Genomic DNA, 26,139 nt, shown 5'->3' with positions numbered 1-26,139 from the left:
TTCTTCTCAACTCAGTCCAGCCCTTCTACATAATAAGCACTTATTTATTATCCAGACTACTAATTTATGATGGACCTGAACAAACTTGATTTTTAGAAACAAAGCTGAACAAAGACCTCTTGATGCCAGCAACATCTACCCGGCAAAATGGGAGTGGGTATGGTAGTGGTCAGAACCAGTGTCCTTCGGTAATGTGTATGAATGTTTGTGAGTGATCCAGCGGTATGTTGGTCTGCCCACTCAAGCTGCCAGACATGCATGGCAGTGGCTGTGGGCATCTCATTTAGGATTTGGCATGTGGGAAAGAGAAAGAAGAGAAGACAAGGCAGGATGGAGACCCTGGAGCGGTGGGATCAGAGCTCAAGTTGGTGATGCATGAGTTAAGGGGCTAGAGAGCGTGGGGTGGGCATCTTGTGGCAAGGAGACTAGATGTAACCTGGGGACCTTTTCCAGGGCTGAAGGGGACCTGTAGGAGATGAGCCTTCACTTACTGAACTACCTTCTTAGGGACCCAGGAGGCTAGACCCATCTGAGGGTCAGCTTATTTCTTTGTTGAACAGGCCTGGGTCACATATCTCTTGGGGCCATGATGTCACCTGGGGGAGGAGCATGAATGGGGATACCAAGTCCCCCAGAGTGCTCTTAGGCTCACTTCTGACTCAAAGCTGCAAGCATGCTTCTCCCATCCCCACTTCAGTGTTTCAGTGTATTCTCAGGAAGAGTTCCTTATGCAGCTCAGTTCTCAGTGATGGTGGGGAAGAGAAGGGAGGATCTATGAGGTTCTGAGAGGTCTACCTCTAAGAAGTCCCACCTGTGGCCTCATCGCTGCTAAGGAGAGAAGGATGGCTCCACAAATCTAGGCAACTAGCCACAGACCTTGCTGCTAAAAGAGCTTCTCTCCTGACTCCTGTTCTATGCTTCATTCCTCTGCCTGGGGCTCTCTGATGCCCAGCATCCATGAGGTTAGACCATCCCTGGCTTCTCAAGACCCCTGATATTTGAAGGAATTCTTGCAGGTGGTGGTGAAGACTTGGGATGAAACTTGGCTTTCTTGGGCTGCCCCAGAGTCTCCATTGTTCACACCTGTGTGGTGCCTTCTTCCTGGGATCCCCTCTACCTGGGACAAGAGGCCCAGCCTACTTTCCCCCTAACAGCCTCTCCCCATCTCAGGCCCCAGCTCTCAGGAGGGGCTGCATCTTCCTGCTACCAAAGGTTTTTGACCCAAAGCAGCTCTGCCTATAGATCCCCATTTTACTTTGCATTCTTAGCTCATCAGAGAGCAGAAAGCCTTGATTACCTTGAGCCCACTGAGTGTTCAGCTTGGAATTCTGCACGACTGTCCGCAGGTGGGACCACATAGGCTGACTGGCGGGCATATAACCAGGCCTGGAAGGACTTAACTCAGCGGTTTTCAAATCGTGGCTACACATTGAATTTCAGTGCCCAGGCCACTTCCCAGCCAATTAAAGCAGAATCTCTCTGGGTGGGCCCAGGCATCAGTATTTTTTGTGTGTGTTTTAGGGGATTCCAGTGCCCAATGTAGGTTGTGAATCAGAGAGTTAAATACTTGCCAGCACAAGTTTTTTTTTTTTTTTTTTTTTGCGGTACGCGGGCCTCTCACTGCTGTGGCCTCTCCCGTTGTGGAGCACAGGCTCCGGACGCGCAGGCTCAGCGGCCATGGCTCACAGGCCCAGCCGCTCCGCGGCACATGGGACCCTCCCAGACCGGGGCACAAACCCGCGTCCCCTGCATCAGCAGGCGGACTTGCAACCACTGCGCCACCAGGGAAGCCCGCCAGCACAGGTTTTAAACACCTCTCGCTGCAGGGGTGGGCACCTAATGGGCTAGTCACACAGAATTCCTGTCATGTTCAGTTTGCAGACCTAACCAGTTTCCTACCACTCACTGCTGCCAGTATGGGAGGAGAGAGCTGTGTCCAAAGCTCCTAAAAGGGGTCCCTTGGAAGAGTGAGGAACCTAGCTGCATCATTGTGCCCTGTCGTGAGGGAAAACCTTACCCAGCTGCAAGGCCCATGAAGACCTCTGACTTCTGTACACATCCCCAGCTGGTCCTCCCATCCCTTGCAGGGCCACCCGTTGCAAAATTCTGGGGAGGGCCATGGACCTCATACTTCCGGGATGCAGGTTCAGACAAACATCATATCTGACACAGGGTGAGAGTGAGGGATCTTGGGCATGGATGACAAAGCAGAGAATGAGAGATCATGTTCAGAAATGGTTGAGACATAAATGCCAAGAGATAATGAGAGACTCAGCAAAGCAGAGATCCATCAGTACCCACTCGAGGCAGGCCCAGCAGTGGGTGTGGTAGTTTGTGGGAGGGTTGGGGAAGAGAGGGAATCTTGAGGGGAGGCTGGCACAGCTGCTTCTGAGGATGTGGTAGGATTTAGGGGCTGTGTCCCCAAGCTAATGACCTCCAATGGCAGAGGGACAGCCATGCCCCCTTGCCCACCCCTAATCCTCCTCTGCTTGTTTACCCACTCCAATCCCCAGTCTCTCTCTCCCCTCCCCAACCCCATGCGTGGTTCTCCTAGGAAGTGGCCAGCACAGGGGAGGGAAGCCTTGTCTCTCAGCCCCTGGGGAGGGAGGTAGCAGGCACAACTGCAGCGTCTTAGCTCCTGTGCTGGCCTTCCCCAGGGGCTGGCTTTGGCTGGCTATCCCCCATTGAGGCACAGTGCATGTCCTGCTGTTGCTCAGCTGGGGTACCCTGTCCTCCTGGCTCCCTGCTAAGCTCTGTGCTGGCCCTGAGGACCCTGCCAATCACAGACCTGTGGAATCCTGGCCTTCCCAGCTGGCTCTGACTGCAGCCAGTCCTACCCTGAATGGAGATGGCTGGGCAGGGGCTGCAGAAAAATAAAGCCCAATGCCTACCCCAACTTGTGGAGGGAGCTCTGATCAGGCTGGCTGAGGTGTCAGAGACTGACCTGGGCCCTGAGGTTTCTTTTGGGTGCAGGATTGGTCAGGTTTGCATTAGGAGCAAGGGCCTAGTGTGAGTTGCCCTGGCATGGGCATTAAGATAATGCCAGGAAATCTTTTCTTTGGGTGGAAGGCAGGAAGATAAGGGGCTGATCCCACATCTATGGGTCTGATTTCCAAAGAGCAAGACCATGGTCAGTAAATGTCTTTATTGGAAGAGAGATCCAGTCTCCTTGGCTCTGCCAGCACCCTAGGTCATAAGGATTTCAATGTTGAGCTCCAGCCGGCCAGCTCTGACCTCATAGCGGCCCTGGATCAGGCCTCGGGTTTGGCTGACATGCCAGCGCCAGTGAGACTGGATGATGCAGGCCGCTTGGTGTGCCTGGAGAAACCGTCTGCGGGCTTGCCACATTCGAACCTGTGCCTGCACCTTCACCACTGCCCACTCCTGGCAGGTGTAGAGTCTTAGTGCCAGGCGCCGTCTTTGCTCCAGCATCTTGGCCTGAATCGACCTCCACCAGCACTGGATGACCCAGGCCCTGAGTGCTGCATGCAGTAACGTCCAGCGTACCATGTTGCCACGCCACCATGACTGAATCTTTATGGCTGCCTTCTCTAACTGATCGGGGGAAGGAAGAACATGGAGATGCTAAGTGGAGTACCCTCCCACTTCTAGACCCACCTCTGGTGCTGGGAGGAAAGGGGGCCTGGCCCAGGTAGCCCTGGCCTCATTTCTGGGCCCCATCCATCTTATTTCCAAACCCCTACTCACCTTTAGACACTGCTCATTATCCACCAGGCAGATCCCTTCTATATGGGCCTCACTCACATTTTGTGTGTCCATGACCCTGGTCTTTAGGGTCCACTCATCTATCAGTTAGGCCACCCTAGTCTTTAGCCCCGCCCTCAACTATTAGGCACCCCCATCACTAGACTCCGCCCACCTGCACACAAGGCTCCCCTCATCAGGTCCTGTCCATCCACATTTCGCCCACATCTCTTTCTCCTCTTCTTTTGTTTGTATCTCCTTAGGGATTAACCAGTCACCTTATTCCTTGATTACCATCATTTTGGGGGGCCTGCCGTTATTTCTTGCTTTCAGTTTATTTCTCAGATTTAACTGGTGTCTTAAGTCTTGCTCTTTCTACACCTTCCAGTCACTTATGTCTGTTCCTGCTGGTGGTAGTGAAGAGAGAGATTCATGTAGCTTTCCTACAAGTAAGGGATTTTACTTAGGACTACTCATCACCAGTGTGGATTTATGGAAGCTTAAGTGTCAGAGCCTTTGGGAGGGATCCAAGCAGTGTGTTCATGGGCTAGTATGTTTTTTGTTAAATTTGTGAAAGCAAGATATTTTAGCTGCAATTGGAGAGGGCCTCTGTCTCCCCCTCTCTGACCTCCTCTGTCACCCTTTTCTTGTCGGGTGCCATGGAATGGCTGCAGTTTCTTTTGGAGCGTGACTAAGGGGAAGCTGAGCTGGGATATACTTAGTTTGGGTTAATGTGATAGATTTATGTGGTTCATGGTCACCCCTGGGAATAGATAAATTCTTGCTAGCCATTCTGCTAGCAATGGCTTCCAGGAGTTCTCCTTCCAGTTACATCATCCATTCACCTGTATCATGGTATGAGGATATTGGGACAGAAGTGCTGCTATGGTGATATGGATACTCCCTACAGTGCCTGGCAGCAGAAGTGTATGTACAGGGGAAGAAAAGCAAGATTTGAAAAGTATGGAGACAACAACTGGTCTGTAGAAAATTCTTCCTTTTATCAGGCATGTTAAACCATAAGAGGTAGATTATGTTCTCATTGATGCCTGATTAAAATTGAAGTTTTGTCTTGTCAGGAATATATTTTGATAATGCAGTGACACAGTTATAAACATTCTAAGCTTTTTTTTCTTGTTTTGGTATAAATTTTGTGAAGTAGAATTTATCAGAATTCCAGCGATTATAGGGAACCAACTAGAACCGCTGTGAATGGTGCATATGTTGGCACAAGAAATCACATTTTATGCATCTCGAATGTCAATAATAAACAAGTTTCTATAGAAAATCATATTGTAAAATCATCATATGAAGAAGTAATCAAAGGTTATGCAGCAAAAAATGTAGGAAAAATATTATAGAGGTAGCACACTTAAGTAATATATATACATTGTTATGTTTGTGATATTTGCCAACTTTTTTTTGTGTGTGTGTGTGTGGTACACGGGCCTCTCACTGTTGTGACCTCTCCTGTTGCGGAGCACAGGCTCCGGATGCACAGGCTCAGCGGTCATGGCTCACGGGCCCAGCCGCTCCATGGCACGTGGGATCTTCCCAGACCAGGACACGAACCTGTGTCCCCTGCATTGGCAGGCTGACTCTCAACCACTGCGCCACCAGGGAAGCCGTTGCCAACTTTTTAAAGTGTGTAATTTTGTGTGTGTGTATGTGTGTGTGTGTGTGTGTGTGTGTGTGTGTAGTACGCGGGCCTCTCACCGTTGTGGCCTCTCCCGTTGTGGAGCACAGGCTCCGGACACGCAGGCTCAGCGGCCATGGCTCCCGGGCCCAGCTGCTCTGAGGCATGTGGGATCTTCCCGGACCGGGGCACGAACCCGTATCCCCTGCATCGGCAGGCGGACTCTTAACCACTTCGCCACCAGGGAAGCCCTAAAGTGTGTAATTTGATGTGATTTCTTTACTTGTCCTAAATATTCACTTGCCTAATTTTAAGTCTGTAATTTTGCATTTTTTTTCTTAAAGTAGGCCTTCCAAATTATATAAGCTTCAGTTCCCACAAAACCTGGGTCTGCCCTGCTGTCCTATAAGAATGCAGCTGTGTGGCAAGGGCCCATGGGAGCTCACAGAAAGCTGTGTTTCTAGGATTCAGAGTTAGGACTGGAACTACAGACGCAGGTGATGCAGAGATGCTGTGAGTCCTTTGGGATTTGGGAGGCCATTCTGGTTCTGCCTTTAGCATGCGTGGTATTGCTCATTTTTCTGCATGAGGATTTGCTGGGTGCCCACTGCTCGTGGGGCCACGCGCTGTGGCTCCTGTTTATGTGTTTTCGAGCCCTCTTACCATGATTCATACTAGTTGCCATGGCACTATCCATTGGCATGTTTTACAGGTTCTGGCCCTATTGTCAAGCAAGCAACCTCTTTGCATCACATTAAAAGTCCTCAAGAGTGGACCCTCTTGCCTCCTTTAACATCTGCAATCTGGGTGAGCGGAGTGCTGGTATCAGCCATCTCAAAGGCCTCTATCACTGCATTGAACCTTTGGTCCTGGTGTCAGGTGTCTACTTCCAGCCCAATCTTCTGGATTCTGAAGAAGGGATCACTTAGAAGGGCGCTGTGGTTGTGGCCAGCACTCTGAGGCTGAGTCCATCCAGGCTGGGTTGCCATGGTTAGAACACTACATCCCACTGTTCCTTGTGGATCTCTCCTGTGCCCCACTCTGGCCTGGCTGTATGTTGCCAGAATATCCTGGCTTTGTCTCCTTCTTAAAAGTCCCTGGAAAAACCTGCCAGCCCCTTTTATGTTCACGCTTTTGTAGTTATTCACAAAGTGGCAGCATATGGGGCCAAAGTGGAAGATGCATTCCCTGAATCCTACTAAGCATTCACAGACGACACTCCTTGGTCTCTGTTTCCTCACTGCTCCCCTCTCCAGCTTCTGCTTCTCTTTTTCTTGCTTAATTTTTTCCTGATTATAAATATAGTATGTCTGTTTCTAAAATTTCAAAAAATGCAGAGACATATAAGGTGGAAAGGGAATTTCCCTTGAAATTTACCCCCAGAGCTATTCTTTCAGACCTTATGCCATACACAGAATTAAATTTTTTATTAAAAATGATTTATTTTTTTATTGAAGTATAGTTGATTTACAATGTTGTGTTAGTTTTTGGTGTATAGCAAATCGATTCAGTTTTATCCATATATATATTCTTTCTAGATTCTTTTCCATTATAGTTTATATAATTTATTTTTAATTCATACATTTCAAAATAAATTTTGCTTGGCAATCAGTGTTTTCTGCATTACATTATTACTGTTCCCAGCTTGGAGGGTATCCTGGACAATTAGCTATGCATTTATGGACACAGAACATCCATGTACCTAAAGAAATAGAAAACTCTGTATGTTTCTGTGTATCTTGTTAAATTAATTGAGGTAAAAATCATATAATGTAAAATTAACTATTTTAACTATTTTAAAATGTACAATTCGGTTAATTCGGTTGCTTTTAGTGCATTCACACTGTTGTACTACCATCACTACTATCTAAGTCCAGTTTCTAATTCCATCTAATTTTAATTCTAATTTCATCATTCCCAGAAGAAACCCTGTACCCATTAAGTAGCCATTTGCCATTTTCTTTCCCTTGCCCCACCCCCTGGCAGCCACTAGTCTGCTTTTAGTCTCTATGGATTTGCCTATCCTGGACATTTCATATAAATAGAATCATATATTATATGGCCTTTTGTGTCTGGCTTCTTTCACTTAGCATGTTTTCAAGGTTCATCCATGCTGTAAAATGTATCAGTAACTTCATTCTTTTTTATGGCTAAATAATATTCCATTGTATAGATACATTTTGTTTATATATTTGTAAATTGACAGATATTTGAATTGTTTTCACTCTTTGGTGATTGTGAATAGTACTGTTGTGAGCATTTGTGTACAGGTATTTGTATGAACACCTGTTTTCAATTCTTTTAGGTATATACCTAGGAGTGGAATTGCTGGGTCACCTGGTAATTCTATGTTTGACTTTTGAGGAACCATCAAACTGTTTTCCACAGGAACTATACCATTTTACATTCTTTCCAATCTCCACATCTCCGCTTGTTGTTTTCCATTTATTTTTTATTATAGCCATGGTAGTGTGAAGTGGTGTTTCATTGTGGTTCTGATTTGCATTTCTCTAAGACTGATGATGCTGAGCATCTTTTCATGTGCTTCTTGGGCATTTATATATGTTTCTTTGGAGAAATGTCTATTCAAACCATTTTCCACTTTTTAATTGGCTTATTTTTAATTGGTTTACTTGTCTTTTTTGTTGTTGAATTTTGAGTCTTTTATGTATTCTGGACACTATATCCTTACCAGATATATGATTTGAAAATATTTTCTCCCATTCTTCTGGTTGTCTTTTCACTTTCTTTGTAATGTTTTTTGATGCCCAAAAGTTTTAAATTTTGATGAATTCCAATTTATCTATTTTTCTATTGTTGCTGTGCTTTGGTGTCATAGCTAAGAACCCATTGCCAAATCCACGGTGATAAAGATTTGCCCCTGTGTTTTTTATTCTAAGAGTTTTTTAGTTTTATCTCTTACACTTAGGACTTCAGTCGATTATGTGTTAATATTTGTATATGTTGTGAGGTAACTAAGAGTTCACCTTCATTCTTTTGCATGGGCTTTTGCAGTTGTCCCAGCCCCATTTGTTGAAGAGATTATTCTTTCCCTTGTCTTGGTACCCTTGTTGAAATCAATTGAACCTAGATCTACAGGTTTACTTCTGGTCTCTCAATTCTAATCCATTGATTTATATGTCTATCCTCCAGCTTTATCTTTTTCAAGACTCTTATTCTGGGACCCTTGCAATTCCATATGAATCTCAAGATTAGCTTGTCCATTTCTGAAAAATATGGGGGAGGCAGTGGGAATTTTAATAGGGTTGCATTGAATCTGTAGGTCAACTGGGAGATTATTAAGTCTTCTGACCCATGAACACAAAATATCTTTCCATATATTTAGGTCTCCTTTAATTTATTTCAACAGTGTTTTATAGTTTTAAGTGTCCAAGTCTTGGACCTGCTTGGTTAATTTTTTCCCTAAGTAATTCTTTTTGATGCTATTATAGAATTGTTTTCTTAATTTCATTTTTAAAATCCCCATTGCTATTGTATAGAATTATAAGTGATTTTTTAAAAATATTTATTTATTTATTTTGGCTGCACCAGGTCTTAGTTGCGGCACGCGGGATCTTTGTTGTGGCACGCGGTACCTTTTAGTTGCAGCATGCAGACATCTTAGTTGCGGCATGCATGCGGCATCTAGTTCCCCGACCAGGGATTGAACCCAGGCCGCACGCATTGGGAGCGTGGAGTATTAGCCACTGGACCACCAGGGAAGTCCCTAACTTTTTTTTTAATGAAGAATTTTATTAAATGTTTTTCTTTTTGCAACTGTAGAGAGGATTACATGGTTTTCCTCTTATATCTGTTAATATTGTAAATTACATCAATAGATTTTTTTTTTTACTGTGGAAATTTCCTCACAGTGGTGGGCCTTGGCCATATTTAAGACTTCCTGGCACCTGAGCCCCTTCTCTGTGTTTGGGGACTACCCTTCTTATCTCTCTTGGTGGGAGACAGCTTGCTTCTAATTATAGAGCTGTAAATGCCAATTTCTTGCTTTCCCAGCTTCCCTGGCTACTGGACAGACATGTGACAGGTTTGGCCAGTCAGATGTACCCACTAGGGATTTTCAGCTTGCAGCTTGGGATCCAGAAAACCAAGAGAGCATCCTTTGTGCCCATGGTGGAATCTTCATCAGGCTGGTTCTAGGGTGAGGTGTTTTGTGTGGTTCCGGATATGTACCTTTTCTTTGCTCTGTCTGTTTCTGAGCCTACTCTTCAGGCTTCCTGAAAATCTGGTGAGCTAATAAGTATTGTTTCAGTACTTTAATTTTCTGCTTAAATGAATATGAAACTGTGTGTTGTTTGTAGTTAAGGACAGTGATCAGGCTGCCTTGGTGGTGCAGTGGCTAAGAGTCCACCTGCCAATGCAGGGGACACGAATTCAAGCCCTGGTCTGGGAGGATCCCACATTCTGCCGAGCAACTAAGCCCATGTGCCACATCTGCTGAGCCTGCCCTCTGGAGCCCGCAAGCCATAACTACTGAAGCCCTCATGCCTCGAGCCTGTGCTCCGCAACAAGAGAAACCACCGCAATGAGAAGCCCATGCACTGTGGCAAAGCGTGGCCCCCGCTCATGGCAACTAGAGAGGGCTCGCGCGCAGCAGCGAAGACCCCAATGCAGCCAAAAATAAATAAATAAAATAAATAAATTTTTTTTAAAAGAACAATGATCAATACACTTGCATTCATGAGATAAATTCTACTCATTTAAGTATTATTTGAAATCATCACTGGATTCAGTTTTTTAATATTTGCCATGTGGGTTCACCAGTCAGATTGGCCTATAATTTTCTCTTCCTGTGCTGACCTAATCTGATTTTGATGTCAAGTGGATGCTAACTTTTGGGAGTATTTCTGTAGAAAAAAATTCCCAGAGTAGAATTGCTGGATCAAGGGGTCTGTGCATTTTTTGTTTTGATGGATTTTGTTAAATTGTTATTCAAAGAGAGGTTTTGCCAGTTTACATTCTAACCAACAACATATAATAGTTTCTCTTCACCCTTACCAACCTGGAGGACCTGTCATCACCAATCAACTTTCTGTTTCTTTTTTATGTGTGAATTGAGCATCTTTGCATATGTTCAGAATCTGCCAGTCCCCTCCCCACCCCCATCCCCGCTGTTTCTTTTTCTATGAACTGTCTCTTCATGTCCTTTGTTGGGTGATTGGTTTTTCTTCTTATTTGGACGAAGTCCTGGTTTAACCTTTTGTCCTGCAGTGACATGCTGGTCTGGAATTTAAGTTCACTTCCTTCTGATGTTGATTTTAATGGCTGCTGAAACTGGAAAAGACCATCACAAAGCCCTGACGCTTGGAGGGAAGTTGGAATTCTTGTTTCTGCCTCCTAATTCAATACACTTTCCAGTTGTATCCAGCAATTATGCAGAGGTTTTATTGGCTTTAAAATGTCTGTATTTCCTAATGACAAACAGCTATTCTACAAACAAATCAGAAGGTGTTGCATTTTAATATTTTTAACAAATAGATCTAAAACCAATACAATTTGGTGAGGGGAGGGGAGGATAAGTAAGTGACAAGTAGGTGAGGAAATTACATTTCCAAAGTTTTAAGTGTTAAAACTATAAGAAAAAAAAAAAAAAAAAAAAAAAAAAAAAAACTATAAGAATTTTTATGAGTGAACTACTTTCCTTTTTGCATCCAAATCACATGAAGAAGAAAACATTTTAAAACAGGTATTTTAAAAGCATTTTCCAAGGCGTTGTATTTTGGCTGATGAGGCGCTCCCTCTAGAGGGAGGAAAAATATCAGCACCAGAGTTTCTGTTGGTTCCACTAGAATACTATTATAACTAATAAATGAATTCAGCAAGGTAGCAGGATACAAAATTGAAGACAAAAATCAGTTGCTAACAATGAACAATCCTAAAAGAAAATTATCCCCCCAAATGTATTTACAGTAGCCTCAAAAACAATAAAATACTTAGGAACAAACTTAACCAAGAAAGTGAAAGACTTGTACAATGAAAACTACAAAACATTGTTGAAAATAATTTAAGAAAACATAAAAATATAGAAATATATCCCATGTTAATGGATTGAAAGACTTAACATTGTAAAGATGTCAATACTATCCAAAGTAATCTATAGATTCAGTGCAGTCCCTATCAAAATCCTAATGACGTTTTTTGCAGAAATAGAAATTTCCTAAAATTCATATGGAATCTCTAGAAACTCTGAATAGCCAAAGCAATCTTGAAAAAGAAGAATAAAGCTGAAGGACTCACACTTCATTATTTCAAAACTTACTGCATTGTTACAGTAATCAAAACAGTGTGGTACTGGCATAAAGACAGACATAGAGACCAATGGAATAGAAAAGAGAGCCCAGACATGGGCTCTGTTCAAGTTATTTTTTACAAGGATGCCAAAACCATCCAGTGGGGGAAAGGACAGTGTTTTCAACAATTGGTATGGGGAAAACTGGATATCTACGTGCATAAGTATGAAATTGGACCCATATCCAACACCAGATAAAAAATAAATTCAAAGTGGATCAAAGACCTAAAACTCTTAGAGGAAAACATAGGGCAAAAATTGTACAGCATTGGATTTCACAGTGATTTCTTGGATATGACATCGAAGGCACAGGCAACAAAAGAAAAAATAGACAAATTGGACTACATGAAATTTAAACATTTTTATGCATCAAAAGACAATGTTGGGCTTCCCTGGTGGTGCAGTGGTTGAGACTCCGCCTGCAGATGCAGGGGACATGGGTTCATGCCCCGGTCCGGGAAGATCCCACATGCCACGAGCGGCTAGTCCTGTGAGCCATGGCCACTGAGCCTGCGCATCCGGAGCCTGTACTCCACAACAGGAAAGGCCACAACAGTGAGAGGCCCGCGTACCGCAAAAAAAAAAAAAAAAAAGCTCAGCATTACTGATCATTAGGGAAATGCAAATCAAAACTACAATAAGATACCACCTCACACCCATTAGGTTGGATACTATTTTTTTTTAAAACCCAGAAAATAACAAGTGTTGATGAGAATATGGAGAAATTGGAACACTTGTACACTGTTGCTGGGAAAGTAAGATGATATAGCTGCTGTGGAAAACAGCATGATGGTTCCTCAAAAATTAAAGATAGAATTATTATATGGCAATTCCATTCCAGGTATATACTCAAAATAATTGAAAGCTGAGTCTTGAAGAATATTTGTACACCTATTTTTATTTTAAACACACATTTTATTTTAAATTATTTTATTATTTTATTTTATTATTTTATTGATCTTTGCTATCATTTCCTTCATTTCTTTTTCATTTATTTATTTATTTATTTTGCATTACTCTCACTGTTGTGGCCTCTCCAGTTGCGGAGCACAGGCTCCAGACGCGCAGGCTCAGCGGCCATAGCTCACAGGCCCAGCTGCTCCGCGGCATGTGGGATCTTCCCAGACCAGGGCACAAACCTGTGTCCCCTGCATCAGCAGGCGGACTCTCAACCACTGTGCCACCAGGGAAGCCCTTTTTTCATTTATTTTTGATCATTTATTTCTGATCTGATCTTTATGATTTCTTTCCTTCTGCTAAATTTGGGGTTTTTAAAAATTCTTCTCTCTCTAATTGCTTTAGATGCAAGGTTAGGTTGTTTATTCAAGATGGTTCCTGTTTCTTAAGGTAGGATTGTATTGCTATAAACTTCCCTCTTAGAACTGCTTTTGCTGCATCCCATAGGTTTTGGGTCATCATGTCTCCATTGTCATTTGTTTCTAGGTATTTTTTGATTTCCTCTTTGATTTCTTCAGTGATCACTTTGTTATTAAGTAGTGTATTGTTTAGCCTCCATGTGTTTGTATTTTTTACAGATCTTTTCCTGTAATTGATATCTAGTCTCATAGCATTGTGGTTGGAAAAGATACTTGATACGATTTCAATTTTCTTAAATTTACCAAGGCTAGATTTGTGACCCAAGATATGATCTATCCTGGAGAATGTTCCATGAGTACTTGAGAAAAATGTGTATTCTGTTATTTTTGGATGGAATGTCCTATAAATATCAATTAAGTCCATCTTGTTTAATGTATTATTTAAAACTTGTGTTTCCTTATTTATTTTCATTTTGGAAGATCTGTCCATTGGTGAAATTGGGGTGTTAAAGTCCCCTGCTATGATTGTGTTCCTGTCAATTTCCCCTTTTATGGCTGTTAGTATTTGCCTTATGTATTGAGGTGCTACTATGTTGGGTGCATAAATATTTACAATTGTTATATCTTCTTCATGGATCGATCCCTTGATCATTATGCGGTGTCCTTCTTTGTCTCTTGTAATAGTCTTTATTTTTAAGTCTGTTTTGTCTGATATGAGAATTGCTACTCCAGCTTTCTTCTCATTTCCATTTGCATGGAATATCTTTTTCCATCCCCTCACTTTCAGTCTGTATGTGTCCCTAGGTCTGAAGAGGGTCTCTTGTAGGCAGCATATATATGGGTCTTGTTTTTGTATCCATTCAGCCAGTCTGTGTCTTTTGGTGGGAGCATTTAATCCATTTACATTCCAGGTAATTATTGATATGTATGTTCCTATTACCATTTACTTAATTGTTTCGAGTTTATTCTTGTAGGTCTTTTCCTTCTCTTGTGTTTCTTGCCTAGAGAAGTTCCTTTAGCATTTGTTGTAAAGCTGGTTTGGTGGTGCTGAACTTTCTCAGCTTTTGCTTGTCTGTGAAGGTTTTAATTTCTCCATCAAATCTGAATGAGATCCTTGCTGGGTAGAGTAATCTTGGTTGTAGGTTTTTCTCCTTCATCATTTTAAATATGTCCTGCCACTCCCTTCTGTCTTGCAGAGTTTCTGTATCAGTTGAGATTTCTCCTTTTTCATTTCTTATTTTGTTTATTTGGGGTTCTCTCTTATCTTCTTGGTTGAGCCTGGCCCGAGGTTTGTCAATTTTGTTTACCCTTTCAAAGAACCAGCTCTTGGTTTTACTGATCTTTTCTATTTTTAAAAAATCTCTATTTTATTTATTTCCTCCCTGATCTTTATTATTTCCTTCCTTCTGCTGACTTTAGGTTTTCTTTGTTCTTCTTTTACTAACTCTTTTAGATGGTACATTAGGTTGTTGACTTGAGATTTTTCTTGTTTTTTTGATGAAGGCCTCTATCACTATGAACTTCCCTCTAAGAACTGCTTTTGCTGCATCCCATAGATTTTGTATGGTTATGTTGTTTGTCTCAAGGTATTTTTAAATTATTTTTTTATTTCCTCATTGACCCATTGGTTTTTTAGTAGCATGTCTATTCTCCATGGAGTCCTTTTTTAGTCTTGTCTCCATGTAGTCATTTTTTTCTCATTTCTTTTCCTGTGGTGAATTTCTGGTTTCATGCCATTGTGATCAGAGAAGATGCTTGAAATAACTTCAGTACTCTTAAATTTGTTGAGGTTAGTTTTGTGCCCAAGTATGTGGTCAATCCTAGAGAATGTTCCATGTGCGCTTGAAAAAACGTATATTCTTTTTTTTTTCTTGGATGTAATGTCCTGAAAATATCAATTAAATCTGACTGTTCTGTTGTATCATTTAGGATCTCTTTTGCCTTATTGATTCTCTGTCGGGAAGATCTATCCATTGATGTGAGTGAGGTGTTAAAGTCTCCTACTATTATTGTATTCCCATCAATTTCTCCCTTTATGTCTGTTAGTATTTGTTTTATGCATTTGGGTCCTCCTATATTAGGTGCATATAAGTTGATGAGTGTAACATCCTTTTCTTGTATTGATCCTTTTATCATTATATAGTGTCCTTCTTTATCTTTCTTTATAGTCTTTACCTTAAAGTCTCTTTTGTCTAGTATGAGTATTGCAACTCCCACTTTCTTGTCATTTCCGTTTGCCTGAAATATCTTTTTCCATCCCCTCACTTTCAGTCTGTGTGTGTCCTTTGCCCTAAGGTGGTCTATTGTAGGCAGCATATTGTAGGCTCGTGCTTTTTTATCCAGTCTGCCATGCTGTGTCTTATTTATTTATTTATTTATTTATTTGGCTGTGTTGGGTCTTTGTTGATGTGCATGGGCTTTCTCTAGTTACGGCAAGCGGGGGCGACTTCTCATCGCGGTGGCCTCTCTTGTCGTGGAGCATAGGCCATAGGCACGTGGGCTTCAGTAGGTGCAGCACGCAGGCTCAGTATTTGCATCATGTGGACCCTAGAGCACACAGACTTCAGTAGTTGTGGCACATGGGCTCAGTAGTTGTGGCACATGGGCTCAGTAGTTGTGGTCTGCGGGCTCTAGAGCACAGGCTCAGTAGTTGTGGCACACAGGCTTAGTTGCTCTGTGGCATGTGGGATCTTCCCAGATCAGTGATCAAACTGGTCCCCTGCATTGGCAGGCAGATTCTTAACCACTGCACCACCAGAGAAGTCCCATGCTATGTCTTTTGATTGGGACATTCAGTCAGTTGACATTTAAGGTAATTATGAAGCATATGTATTTATTGCTATTTCAAACCTTATTTTCCAGCTGGTTCTTTGTTTCTCAGTTGTTCATTTCTTTTTCTTTTTGTTTTTCTTTTTGTGATTTGATGATTTCTTTTTTTATGCTTGTGTTCTCTTCTTTTTAGTTTTTGTGAATCTTGTATGTTTTTGATTTGTGGTTGCCCTGGTTTCCCAAGTATGTTAACCCCTTCCTATATCTGCTTGCTTTAGACTGATAGTCTTATAGGCTCACATTGTAGAAAAAAAAAAGAAAGAAAAAATCTGCATTTTCTTATTCTCCTTCCCGACATTTTATGATTTTGATGTCCCTTTTTATATCTTCTTGTTTATCCTTTTGCTGTTCCTTGTGTTTATCATTGCTTTCACAAGTAGGTTTTTTTTTTCTTTCTGATCTGTATACTGGCTAATTTAAGTGATTTACTTTCCAATTTTTATTTCCTTCTTCCTATATCTTCTTGCTAGAGAATACCTGTCAATATTTCTTTAAGGGTAGGTTTAGTATTGCTGTATTCTTTTGGTTTTGACTTGTCTGAGAAATTCTTTATTTCTCCTCTTACTCTAAATGATCATCATGCCTGGTAGAGTATTATAGGTTGCAGATTTTTCTCTTTCAAGACTTTGAATATATTTTGCCAGTCCCTTCTGTCCTGCAGTGTTTCTGTAGAGAAATCAGCTGATAGCCTTATGGGGGTTTCCTTGTAATTAACTTTTTGTTTTTCTCTTGTGGCCTTTAGAATCCATTCTTTAATTTTTGCCATTTTTATTATAATATGTTTTGGTGTAGGGCTGTTTGTGTTCATCATGTTTGGGACCCTCTGTGCCTCCTGTATCTGGATATCTGTTTCCTTCTTTAGATTTGGGGAAGTTTTCAGCCATAATTTCTTCAAATATATTTTCAATCCCCTTTTCTCTTTCTTCTCCTTCTGGAATCCCTATTATGTGTAGATTGGCCCACTTTACATTATCCCATATGTCTCTTATATTGCTTTCATTTTTTTTATTTGGCTTTCTGTCTGCTCTTTTTTTTAGTTAATTAATTTTTTAAGGGTTTTTTTTTTTTTTAATATGGACCATTTTTAAAGTCTTTATTGAATTTGTTACAGTATTGCTTCTGTTTTATGTTTTTTGGGCCACAAGGCATTTGGGATCTTAGCTCCCTGACCAGGGATTGAATACTCACCCCCTGCATTGGAAGGCGAAGTCTTAACCACTGGACCACCAGAGAAGTCCCCTGTCTGCTCTTTTGGTTGGGTAATTTCCATTCTAGTTTGCAGTTCACTTCTTTCTTCTGCATTATGCATTCTGCTGTTCTTTGCTTTGAGCTCAGCTTTCATCTCAACAAATGAATTTTCTAATTTTTCCTGGCTCCTCCTTATAGTTTCTAGTTCCTTTTTACAGTAATCTGCATTTCTGTTGATAGCTTTTCTTAATTCCTTCAGTATTTTCAATACCTCCTTTTAAAAAAATTATTTATTTATTTATTAAAATTATTTTTATTTATTTATGGGCTGCGCCAGTCTTAGTTGCGGCACACAGGATCTTTGTTGCCACTTTTGGGATCTTTAGTTGTGGCCTGTGGGATCTTTGCTGAGGCATGTGGGATCTTTCGTTGCCGTGCACAGGCTCTTGGTTGTGTCACTCAGGCTTCTCTAGTTGCAGCACGCGGGCTTCTTTCTAGTTGTGATGTGTGAGCTCCAGAGCGTGCAGGCTCAGCAGTTGTGGTGCGCAGGCTCCAGAGCATGCCGGGTCAGTAGTTGTGGCATGTGGGCTCTCTAGTTGTGGCGCATGGGCTCAGTAGTTGCGGTGCATGGGGTTAGTTGCCCCGCAGCATTTGGGATCTTAGCTCCCCGACCAGGGATCGAACCCATGTCCCCTTCATTGAAAGGCTGATTCTTAACCACTGGACCACCAGGGAAGTCCCTCATTACCTTCTTTTTGAACTTGGTGTCTATTAGACTAAAGAGGTCTGTTTCATTGTTTGTTCCTTCAGGGGAATTCTCTTGGTCTTTTAACTCAGAGTGGTTCCTCTGCTTCTTCATTTTGCTTATATTTCTCTTACTCTGTAAGTTTAGGAGAAACGAATACCTACTGTCATCTTGTAGGGTTATTTATATGCTTCTAGGAAGTCAGGGGCAGCGGTTGGCTCCTGGTCACAGATCCCCTGTCGGAGGGAGCTGACTGCATATACGCCGGGGGAGGCAGGAGCAGTGGTTGGTGCCTGTTTGTGGGACCCTTGGCACTGGCGGGCTGTACACACTCCTGGTCAGTTGGCGACAGTGACCTACATCCACTCACAGAACCCTCAGCAGGGTAATGGTCAGTGCCTGACTCTGGAGTCCAAGATGGCAGCGGCTGCTTGCACCCTGCCCCTCCCCCCCACCCCTGTAGCTTGTGTAGGCGGTGTCCTGCCCCCTGAGAGTGTGCGAGACAGAAGCTCCTATGGTGTGCCCACCCATCTCCTCATTTGCCCCTCAACAATGGTGCCTTGCCTCTCTGGCGGTCCCAGGCTTCCTCCTGGACGCCTTCCGTTGTGGCACACCACACCCTCAGGATGCCTTCGAGCAGCCAACCCCAGTCCTCTCCCCAGGGTCTGACCTCCAAAGCCTGAGCCTCAGCACCCAGCCCCTACCAGCCTCAATGGCCAAGCGTCTCAGGCTAGGGAGTGCCGGTCAGCACCGAATGTCTCTGCATGTCTCTCTCTACTTTGCCGTCTGCAGACCTGTTGCCACGCTCTCCTGCTCTCCTCTGAGGTTCTGAAGCTCCCCCTCTGTCCTGTCTGATCTCCCCTCCAGTGAGAGGACTTCCCCATATGTGGACACCTTTCCTCTTTAACAGCTCCCTCCCAGGGGTGCAGGTCCCATCCCAATTCCTTTCTTTTTTTTTCTTTTTTCTTTTGTCCTACCCGGTTGGGTGGAGATTGTCTTGCCCTTTTGGAGGTCTGAGGTCTTCTGCCTGCGTTCAGTAGATGTTCTATGAGAGTCGTTCCACATGTAGATGTATTTTTGATGCATCTGTGGGGAAAAGGTGAGCTCCATGTCCTACTCCTCTGCCATTTTGATCCTTCCCCTTGAAGCGCTTCTTAATAGATCATTTTGGTGAGTTTTCATAATTCTATATACCCCAGTAAGCACCACCCAAAACAAGATACAGCACATTTCTCTTTGTTTCTGTGTTGTTTGCAAGCAATACATCTTATACCTCTACTCTAGGTGTAATCTCTATTCTGAATCATTTCACCTATATTTTAATTTTGCTTGTTTTAAAATTTTGTATAAATGGATCATCCTGTAAATACTCTTTTATGTCTGGCTTCTTTCGTTTAGCATAATGTCTTTGAGATTCACCTGTGTTATTGTGTGTTTCAGTAGTTCATTTTTATTACTGTATATTATTTCATTATATAAACAGAGTACAGTTGCTTTCTCTAGTCACCTTTGGTGAACATTTCAGTTGTTTCCAGTTTTGACCTATCTGAACATTTTTGCACAAATCTTTTGTAGACATGTGTTTTCATTTTTCTTGTGTAAATACCTAGGAGTAGAATTTCTGAGTTATAGGGTGGAGATATCCTTAACTTTATTAGAAACTGCCAAACCATTTTCTGGAGTATTTCTTCTGTTTTATATGTTACCACCAGTAGCTTATAAGAGATTCAGCTGTTGTACATCCTTGTCAATATTTAATGTTGTCAGTATTTTTTATTTTAGCCATTCTCTAGGGTGTCTAGAAAATATCTCATTGTGGTTCTAATTTTATTTCCATCATGAATAATGATGTTGGGCATCATTTCATGTGCTTCTTAGCCATCATAAATCTTTTGTAAAGAACCTGTTTAAGATTTTGCTCCAAACTCATTCTTTCTGTGTATTACTTGGTTCCATTGTTGGATTGAACTAAAGTCAATGAAATTGAATTCCCTATTGACGAATATTTAAATTGTCTCAAATTTATGTTTTTATCAACCAGCCTGAAATGACCGACTTCATACATTTCTGTGCCAGTGGGCCAGTATTTTCAGTGTCCTACCATTTTAGCCAAATTTTGGTCATTTATGGCAGGAAGAAGGGACAGGATTTCCAAATTTTCACTAAAAGGGCTCAATGGTGGGGAACCATTCTGATGCCTGAGTCATAGGTGCCCTTATGACATCATTTCTGTCTTCCCTTCCCTCTTCCTGCCAGAGCTATGGCTGGAAGAGTACAGACCTGAGAGCAATGGAATCATCTACCTCCTAACTATGGGAAATTTAGGGGATCACAGACCTGAGGGATTTGAACCGTCTATTTCCAAGTCATGGGCATTCAATGTTGTGTAAGAGAGAGCCAGTCTACTCAAAGTTACAACAGGGGAAGGTGGATTTCCACAGCTGTTAAGGATATAAGTCCTATATCTGTGGCCTCTGGGCAAGGCAGGAGGTTGAGCATGTGGTGGACTCGGCACACAGTTTACAGAGAACAACCTACCCATATCTTTCCCCTCTGAACTCTGATTATACAAAGATGGCCACGTTTGCCAAATCGTGATAGAAGACCTTGATGAAACCACATTAGTAAAAGAGAGAGAGAAGAAAAAGAAGAAAAATGAGCATCCACCTTCACCCCCTCCGTCTCCTCCACCAAAGCTAGGCCAATAGAAGGCCTCAAAGTTGAGGGGCACCCCAACCTGCAACATGTGTAAATAAAGTCAGCCAGGAGTCATGGTTGTCTTCTCTATGGTCCATATAATGGGATGATCAGGCAATTTGTCATCCAAAGCAGGATACATTTGTGAGTGAAAGATAGTGCTATGAATTATTGCTCAGGAGCAACAGTCAGGAACTGAGAGTGTGTCCCAGGCCAACCAGGGTGAGTGGTTGTCCTATCCAGAACTGGAATGAATAGCAATTGACTCATCCTTGTTGTCCTTTTGTCCTAGTTCCTTCTGGGCCTGAGAAAGGTGGGTGTGACTGAGATACGGAGGTTTGGTTGTAGGGAGAAGAAACCCTGACACTTGGGAACCAGACTATGCCAAGTTGGGGAGCGGGGTGGGAGGGCTGTGTTTGGGGGATGCAGAGTCAACTACAGGGAAACCCAAGTCTAGAACTGTGTGGGAGTATGTGTGTGTTTACATGAGTACGTGTATGTGTGTTAACTGAAGTTCAAGATGTGAGAACCAAAAGAAGTGAAAATGAGGAATAAATGAGAAAGGTTCCAAATGGTGTGGGGCAGACAAACTTCTTTATATATATATATATATATATATATATATATATACATATATATATATATATACATATATATATATATATATAAATTTATTTATTTATTTTTGGCTGCGTTGGGTCTCTGTTGCTGCACCCTGGCTTTCTCTAGTTGCGGCAACCAGGGGCTACTCTTCGTTGCGGTGTGCAGGCTTCTTATTGTGGTGCCTTCTCTCATTGCGGAGCATGGGCTCTAGAGCGCAGGCTCAGGAGTTGTAGCACACAGGCTTAGGAGTTGTAGCACACAGGCTTAGTTGCTCCATGACATGTTGGATCTTCCTGGACCAGGGCTTGAACCCGTGTCCCCTGCATTGGCAGGTGGATTCTTAACCACTGCACCACCAAGGAAGTCACAAACTTCTAATCCTGTGAGTTGACAGAAGGAGACAGCATGTTGTGCATTGGAGCTGGACTCAGGCATGAAAGGAGAGCAAAGGATGCCCTTTCTCCAGCCTGTGGGTGAGGTCTGAAGGGAAGTGATATGCTTCCCAGGTAGGTGGTCAGGCCCAGGCACAACAGAATAACCCTTTGACCCATAGATCATGGTGTTCTTGTTCTAGACTGACCAACCAGGTCCAAGGAACCAGGTGACAGCTAGGGCAGGTGTGCCCCATGTTACAGTTGAGGACCCTGAGACTCAGAGTTCAACTCTGGTGTGTCTGTTAACCAAGAGTGGCAGAGACAGAACACCTGTCTGGTCTTCAGGTTCCAGCCAGTGGCCTGCCCAGTGCTCACAAACTTCTGAGGAAGGTGCCATTGTTGATAAAGGATCAGGACCCCTTCCTGGCTCACACCAGGGCTCAGGTGGGTCGGGAATGTTTCCTAAATGTCCCTTCTTTTTCCTTGCAGCCCCAACCCCAGTGGAAGCACCCCCCTCTGACAAAGAGTTACAAGCAATAAAGATCCAGGCCTGGTGGCGGGGCACCCTGGTGCGCCGGACACTGTTGCATGCAGCCCTCAGAGCATGTATCATTCAGTACTGGTGGAAACAGAAGCTGGCAGAACTGCTGGAGAAGAAGAGGCGGCCTGTGCTGGATCATTATACTCAGCAAAAATGAGCTGTGGTCAGGCTACAGTCTTGGGTCCGCATGTGGCTCATCCACCTTCGTTATTGCCGTTTGCTCCATGCTGCCCGCATTATCCAGGTCTATTGACGCTGGCATAATTGCCATACCCGTGGCTTTTTCAGGGCCAGCTATGAACTCACAGCAAGCCAACTAGGACTTGATCTTGAGATTTTTCTGGGGTCACAGGTCTGTCGGATTACAGACTGCATCCCCTTCCCAGTAAAGAATTGATCGGATGTGCTCCAACACTGTGTCACAAGATCTCAGACAGTCTTCAGGAGGTCCACTGTCTCAGTGAAGAGTCAAGGTAAATGATGGCAGATATTGTGCATCTCACAGGTCAGCTCTGAGGTTGTCTGGGGTCGCATATAAAGTAGGATTCTAAGAGCCAGGTGGCGGATGATTGGGGTCTGTGGTTGATTAGTAATGTCTGTCATGGGTAGGAGACATGAAGTTGCAGAGCTGCCAAGTCAGCCAGCTCCAGGTCAACTCCTTCATAGTGTGATGTATGGTTGTGTTTTCATTTTGTTCATGGTTTCCTTTGCTGTGCAAAAGCTTGTAAGTTTGATTAGGTCCCATTTGTTTATTTTTGCTTTTATTTCTATTGCCTGGGGAGACTGACTTAAGAAAACACTGGTACAGAGAATGTTTCACCTATGTTCCATTCTAGGAGTTTTATGGTGTCATGTCTTATATTTAAGTCTTTAAGCCATTTGGAATTCATTTTTGTATATGGTGTGAAGGGTGTGTTCTAACTTCATTGATTTACGTGGGGCTGCCCAACTTTTCCAGCACCACTTGCTGAAGAGACTGTCTTTTCCTCATTATGTATTCTTACCTCCTTTGTCGAAATTTAATTGACTGTAGGTGTATAGGTTTCTTTCTGGGCTCTTTAATAAGTTCCTATGATCCATATGTCTGTTTTTGTTCCTATACCATGGGTTTTTCGGGAGGGGGGGGTGTTTAAGATTTTTTTTTTCCATATGTGAATCATTTTTAAAGTCTATATTGAATTTGTTACAGTATTGCTTCTGTTTTATGTTTTGGATTTTTGGCTGCGAAGCATGTGGAATCTTCGCTCCCCAACCAAGGATCAAACCCACACTCTCTGCATTGGAAGCTAAGTCTTAACCACTGGACTGCCAAGGAAGTCCCCATGTTTTTTGTTTTTTGTTTTTGTAACATCTTTATTGGAGTATAACTGTTTTACAATGGTGCGTTAGTTTCTGCTTTACAACAAAGTGAATCAGTTATACATATACATATGTTCCCATATCTCTTCCCTCTTGCATCTCCCTCCCTTCCACCCTCCCTATCCGACCATTCTAGATGGTCACAAAGCACCAAGCTGATCTCCCTGTGCTATGTGGCTGCTTCCCACTAGCTATCTATTTTACATTTGGTAGTGTATATATGTCCATGCCACTCTCTCACTTCGTCACAGCTTACCCTTCCCCCTCCCCATATCCTCAAGTCCATGCTCTAGTAGGTCTGTGTTTTGTTCCCATCCTACCACTAATCTCTTCATGACATTTTTTTTTCTTAGATTCCATATATATGTGTTAGCATACAGTATGTGTTTTTCTCCTTCTGACTTACTTCACTCTGTATGACAGGCTCCAGGTCTATCCACCTCATTACAAATAACTCAGTTTCATTTCTTTTTATGGCTGAGTAATATTCCATTGTATATATGTGCCACATCTTCTTCCCATGTTGTTTTGATTATTGTAGTTTTGTAGTATTGTTTGAAGTCTAGCAGGGTTATGCTTCCTGCTTTGTTCTTTTTCCTCAGGATTACTTGGCAATCCTGGATCTTTTATAGTTCCATATAAATTTTAGGATTACTTGCTCTACTTCTGTGAAAAATGTCATGGGTAATTTGACAGCGATTGAGTTAAATCTGTAGATTGTTTTGGGTAGCATGGCCATTTTAACAATGTTAATTCTTCCAATCCGAGACCATTCTCATTCAATTTAGACCAATTCCAAAATGCCCCCACACGCCTGGGGACTACATAAGCCCACACAGTCTGGCCTTGGCCATCTCACTCTCTCAATGCCCTCCGTGGCAGCTCTGCTAATATCAAAAACAACCCAGCACCCTCACATCGCAGTGCTTTGCTCTTGCTGCCACCTTTCCTTGGATTGTCTTCTTGCAGGTGGAGCCCTCACTCCATTCAGATTTGTCTCTGCTCCATGTTCCTTCCAGGGAGGCCTCATTTGATATGACCACCTTATTGAAATAGCTTTCCCTCCCACTACTGTATATGCTAGCTCCTGACTCTGCTTTCTTATTTCAGTCCTCATCCCTACCAAGGTTATCTTACCTCTCTGTTTTCTGTCCCCCCACCATGAGAGGTGAGCTCCAAAAGAGCAGGGACTCTGGGTTCAGTGCTGTGTTCCCAGGATCAAGAACAGTTGGTTCTCTCTCCCTCTCTCTCTCTTTCAATATGTTATTGGCTATATATTTTAACTTTCTGTATATTATGACATTTTGACATCATTTTTGAACATTCCTTTCTGGCTTGGGTACACTGCACCTCCCTGGCCAATTCTTTGAGATGGCAAAGGACTCAGCCTGGAGAAAGCCTATGATTTACAAACCAACCAATCCAGAGTCTTACCTCCTCTCTCGGGCCTGTGCACCCCAGAGGGCAATATTCCAGTGCCTTAATCATCGCCGATCCAGATTCCAGATCCAAGGTCCAGGTACCGGGCATCTGGGGGCCACCCCTATAATGTAGAGCCCACCCAAATTACTCAAACTAGCCAATCCTGAACTGTTTACCCTGCCCTACCTTGCCTTTCCTTCTTCAAGGAAGGCTATGGCAAAAGTTCTTTTCTCACCCCTGTCTTCTGCCGCTTGCCCAGTACCTGATGCTTGTCCTCTGACCCTGTGTGACATGAGGTGGTGACCTCTTCTCTAGGATCTGTAAGTACAGTAAACCTTGTTTCCTGTGCCTCTCTTATTCTCATGTGGCCTCACCTGATTGACCATCACATCGCACAAATAAGTGAAGTCCACATAATCATTTTTATATTAACCACATAATATTCAGTGGCATTTAGTACATTCAGAGTGTTAAGCAACCACTATTATGTATATCAATTTCTAAAATATTTTTATTGTCCTAAAAGAAAACCCCATACCCAAAAAGCAATCACTCCCCAGTACCTGCTACTCCAGCCACCAATTGGCAGCCACCAATCTTCATTCTGTCTCCATAGCTTTACCTAGTGTGGAATCATGCAATATTTTGTGTCTGGTTTCTTTCAATTAACATGATGTTTTCAAGGTTCATCCACATTGTAGCATGCATCAGTACTTCATTACTTTTTATAGTAGAGTATATATCCATTGTATGGTTATGCTACATTTTGTTTATCCACTCTTGATAGGTATTTGGACTGTCTGCACCTTTTGGCTGTAGTGAATAATGCCACTATAAATACTTAGTAGCTACCCCATTTTACATCCCATCAGCAATATACAAGTGTTCCAGTATTTCTATATCCTTGCCAACTCTTGTTATTTTCCTTTTAAAGAAAATTCTAACCATCCTAGTAAGTGTGAAGTGGTGTCTCATTGTGTTTTCTTCTGCATTTCTCTTATGATGAGTGATGTTGGGCATCTCAATGTGCTTGTTGGTCATTTGTGTATCTTCTCTAGGAGAAAAATCTATTCAAGTTTTGAAAAAAATTTTTAATTGTGTTGTGGTTGTCTTTTTGTTGTTTCAGTAAATATTTAGGTAATGAATGAATACACAGTTCTATCCAGGCCCTGGATTTGTGGCTTTACCATGACTCAAATCTTTCTCCCTAGAAACAACTGTCCCACCATCCCTGAATGAATGGTTCTCTCATCAACCACCCCAAATCCCTCATACCCCAAAGACATGTCTTTCTCATCCTCTTTGAATTTTTATTTCTCTCTGGCAGTGTTTCTGTGTGTGTGTGTGTGTGTGTGTGTGTGTGTGTGTGTGTGTGTGTGCTGGGTGGTGGAAGGAGTAGCTGTTACTGTGTCTCCAT

General features: G+C 42.6%; 1 protein-coding gene across 3 annotated transcripts; it reads right to left on the bottom strand.

The window, feature by feature from the left end:
• Positions 1 to 3,186: 3,186 nt before the first annotated feature.
• Positions 3,187 to 3,780, bottom strand: IQCF6 (IQ motif containing F6). Of its 3 annotated transcripts, none has more exons than XM_059075320.1 (2): positions 3,709 to 3,780; positions 3,187 to 3,555 (listed from the first exon to the last, which is right to left on the bottom strand). In XM_059075320.1, the coding sequence occupies exons 1-2, from the start codon at positions 3,778 to 3,780 to the stop codon at positions 3,187 to 3,189; spliced, it is 441 nt and encodes a 146-aa protein (XP_058931303.1). The 3 variants fall into 3 exon arrangements, with proteins under 3 accessions (XP_058931303.1, XP_058931305.1, XP_058931304.1); XM_059075322.1 differs by having other exon boundaries at positions 3,766 to 3,780; XM_059075321.1 differs by lacking the exon at positions 3,709 to 3,780 and adding an exon at positions 3,658 to 3,681.
• Between the last annotated feature and the right edge of the window lie 22,359 nt (positions 3,781 to 26,139).

Source organism: Kogia breviceps, chromosome 10 (genome assembly GCF_026419965.1).
Source record: "Kogia breviceps isolate mKogBre1 chromosome 10, mKogBre1 haplotype 1, whole genome shotgun sequence".
Taxonomy (NCBI): domain Eukaryota; kingdom Metazoa; phylum Chordata; class Mammalia; order Artiodactyla; family Physeteridae; genus Kogia; species Kogia breviceps.
The sequence above is the reverse complement of the archived record's forward strand: the minus strand, read 5'-3'. Positions and strand labels throughout refer to the sequence as shown.

Excerpts from the sequence above, each read along its gene's own strand:
- IQCF6 (XM_059075320.1), bottom strand. The coding sequence starts at position 3,780 with ATGGACACACAAAATGTGAGTGAGGCCCATATAGAAGGGATCTGCCTG. Across the intron at positions 3,556-3,708 it reads ATAATGAGCAGTGTCTAAAG|TTAGAGAAGGCAGCCATAAA; the intron begins GTGAGTAGGGGT and ends TCCCCCGATCAG.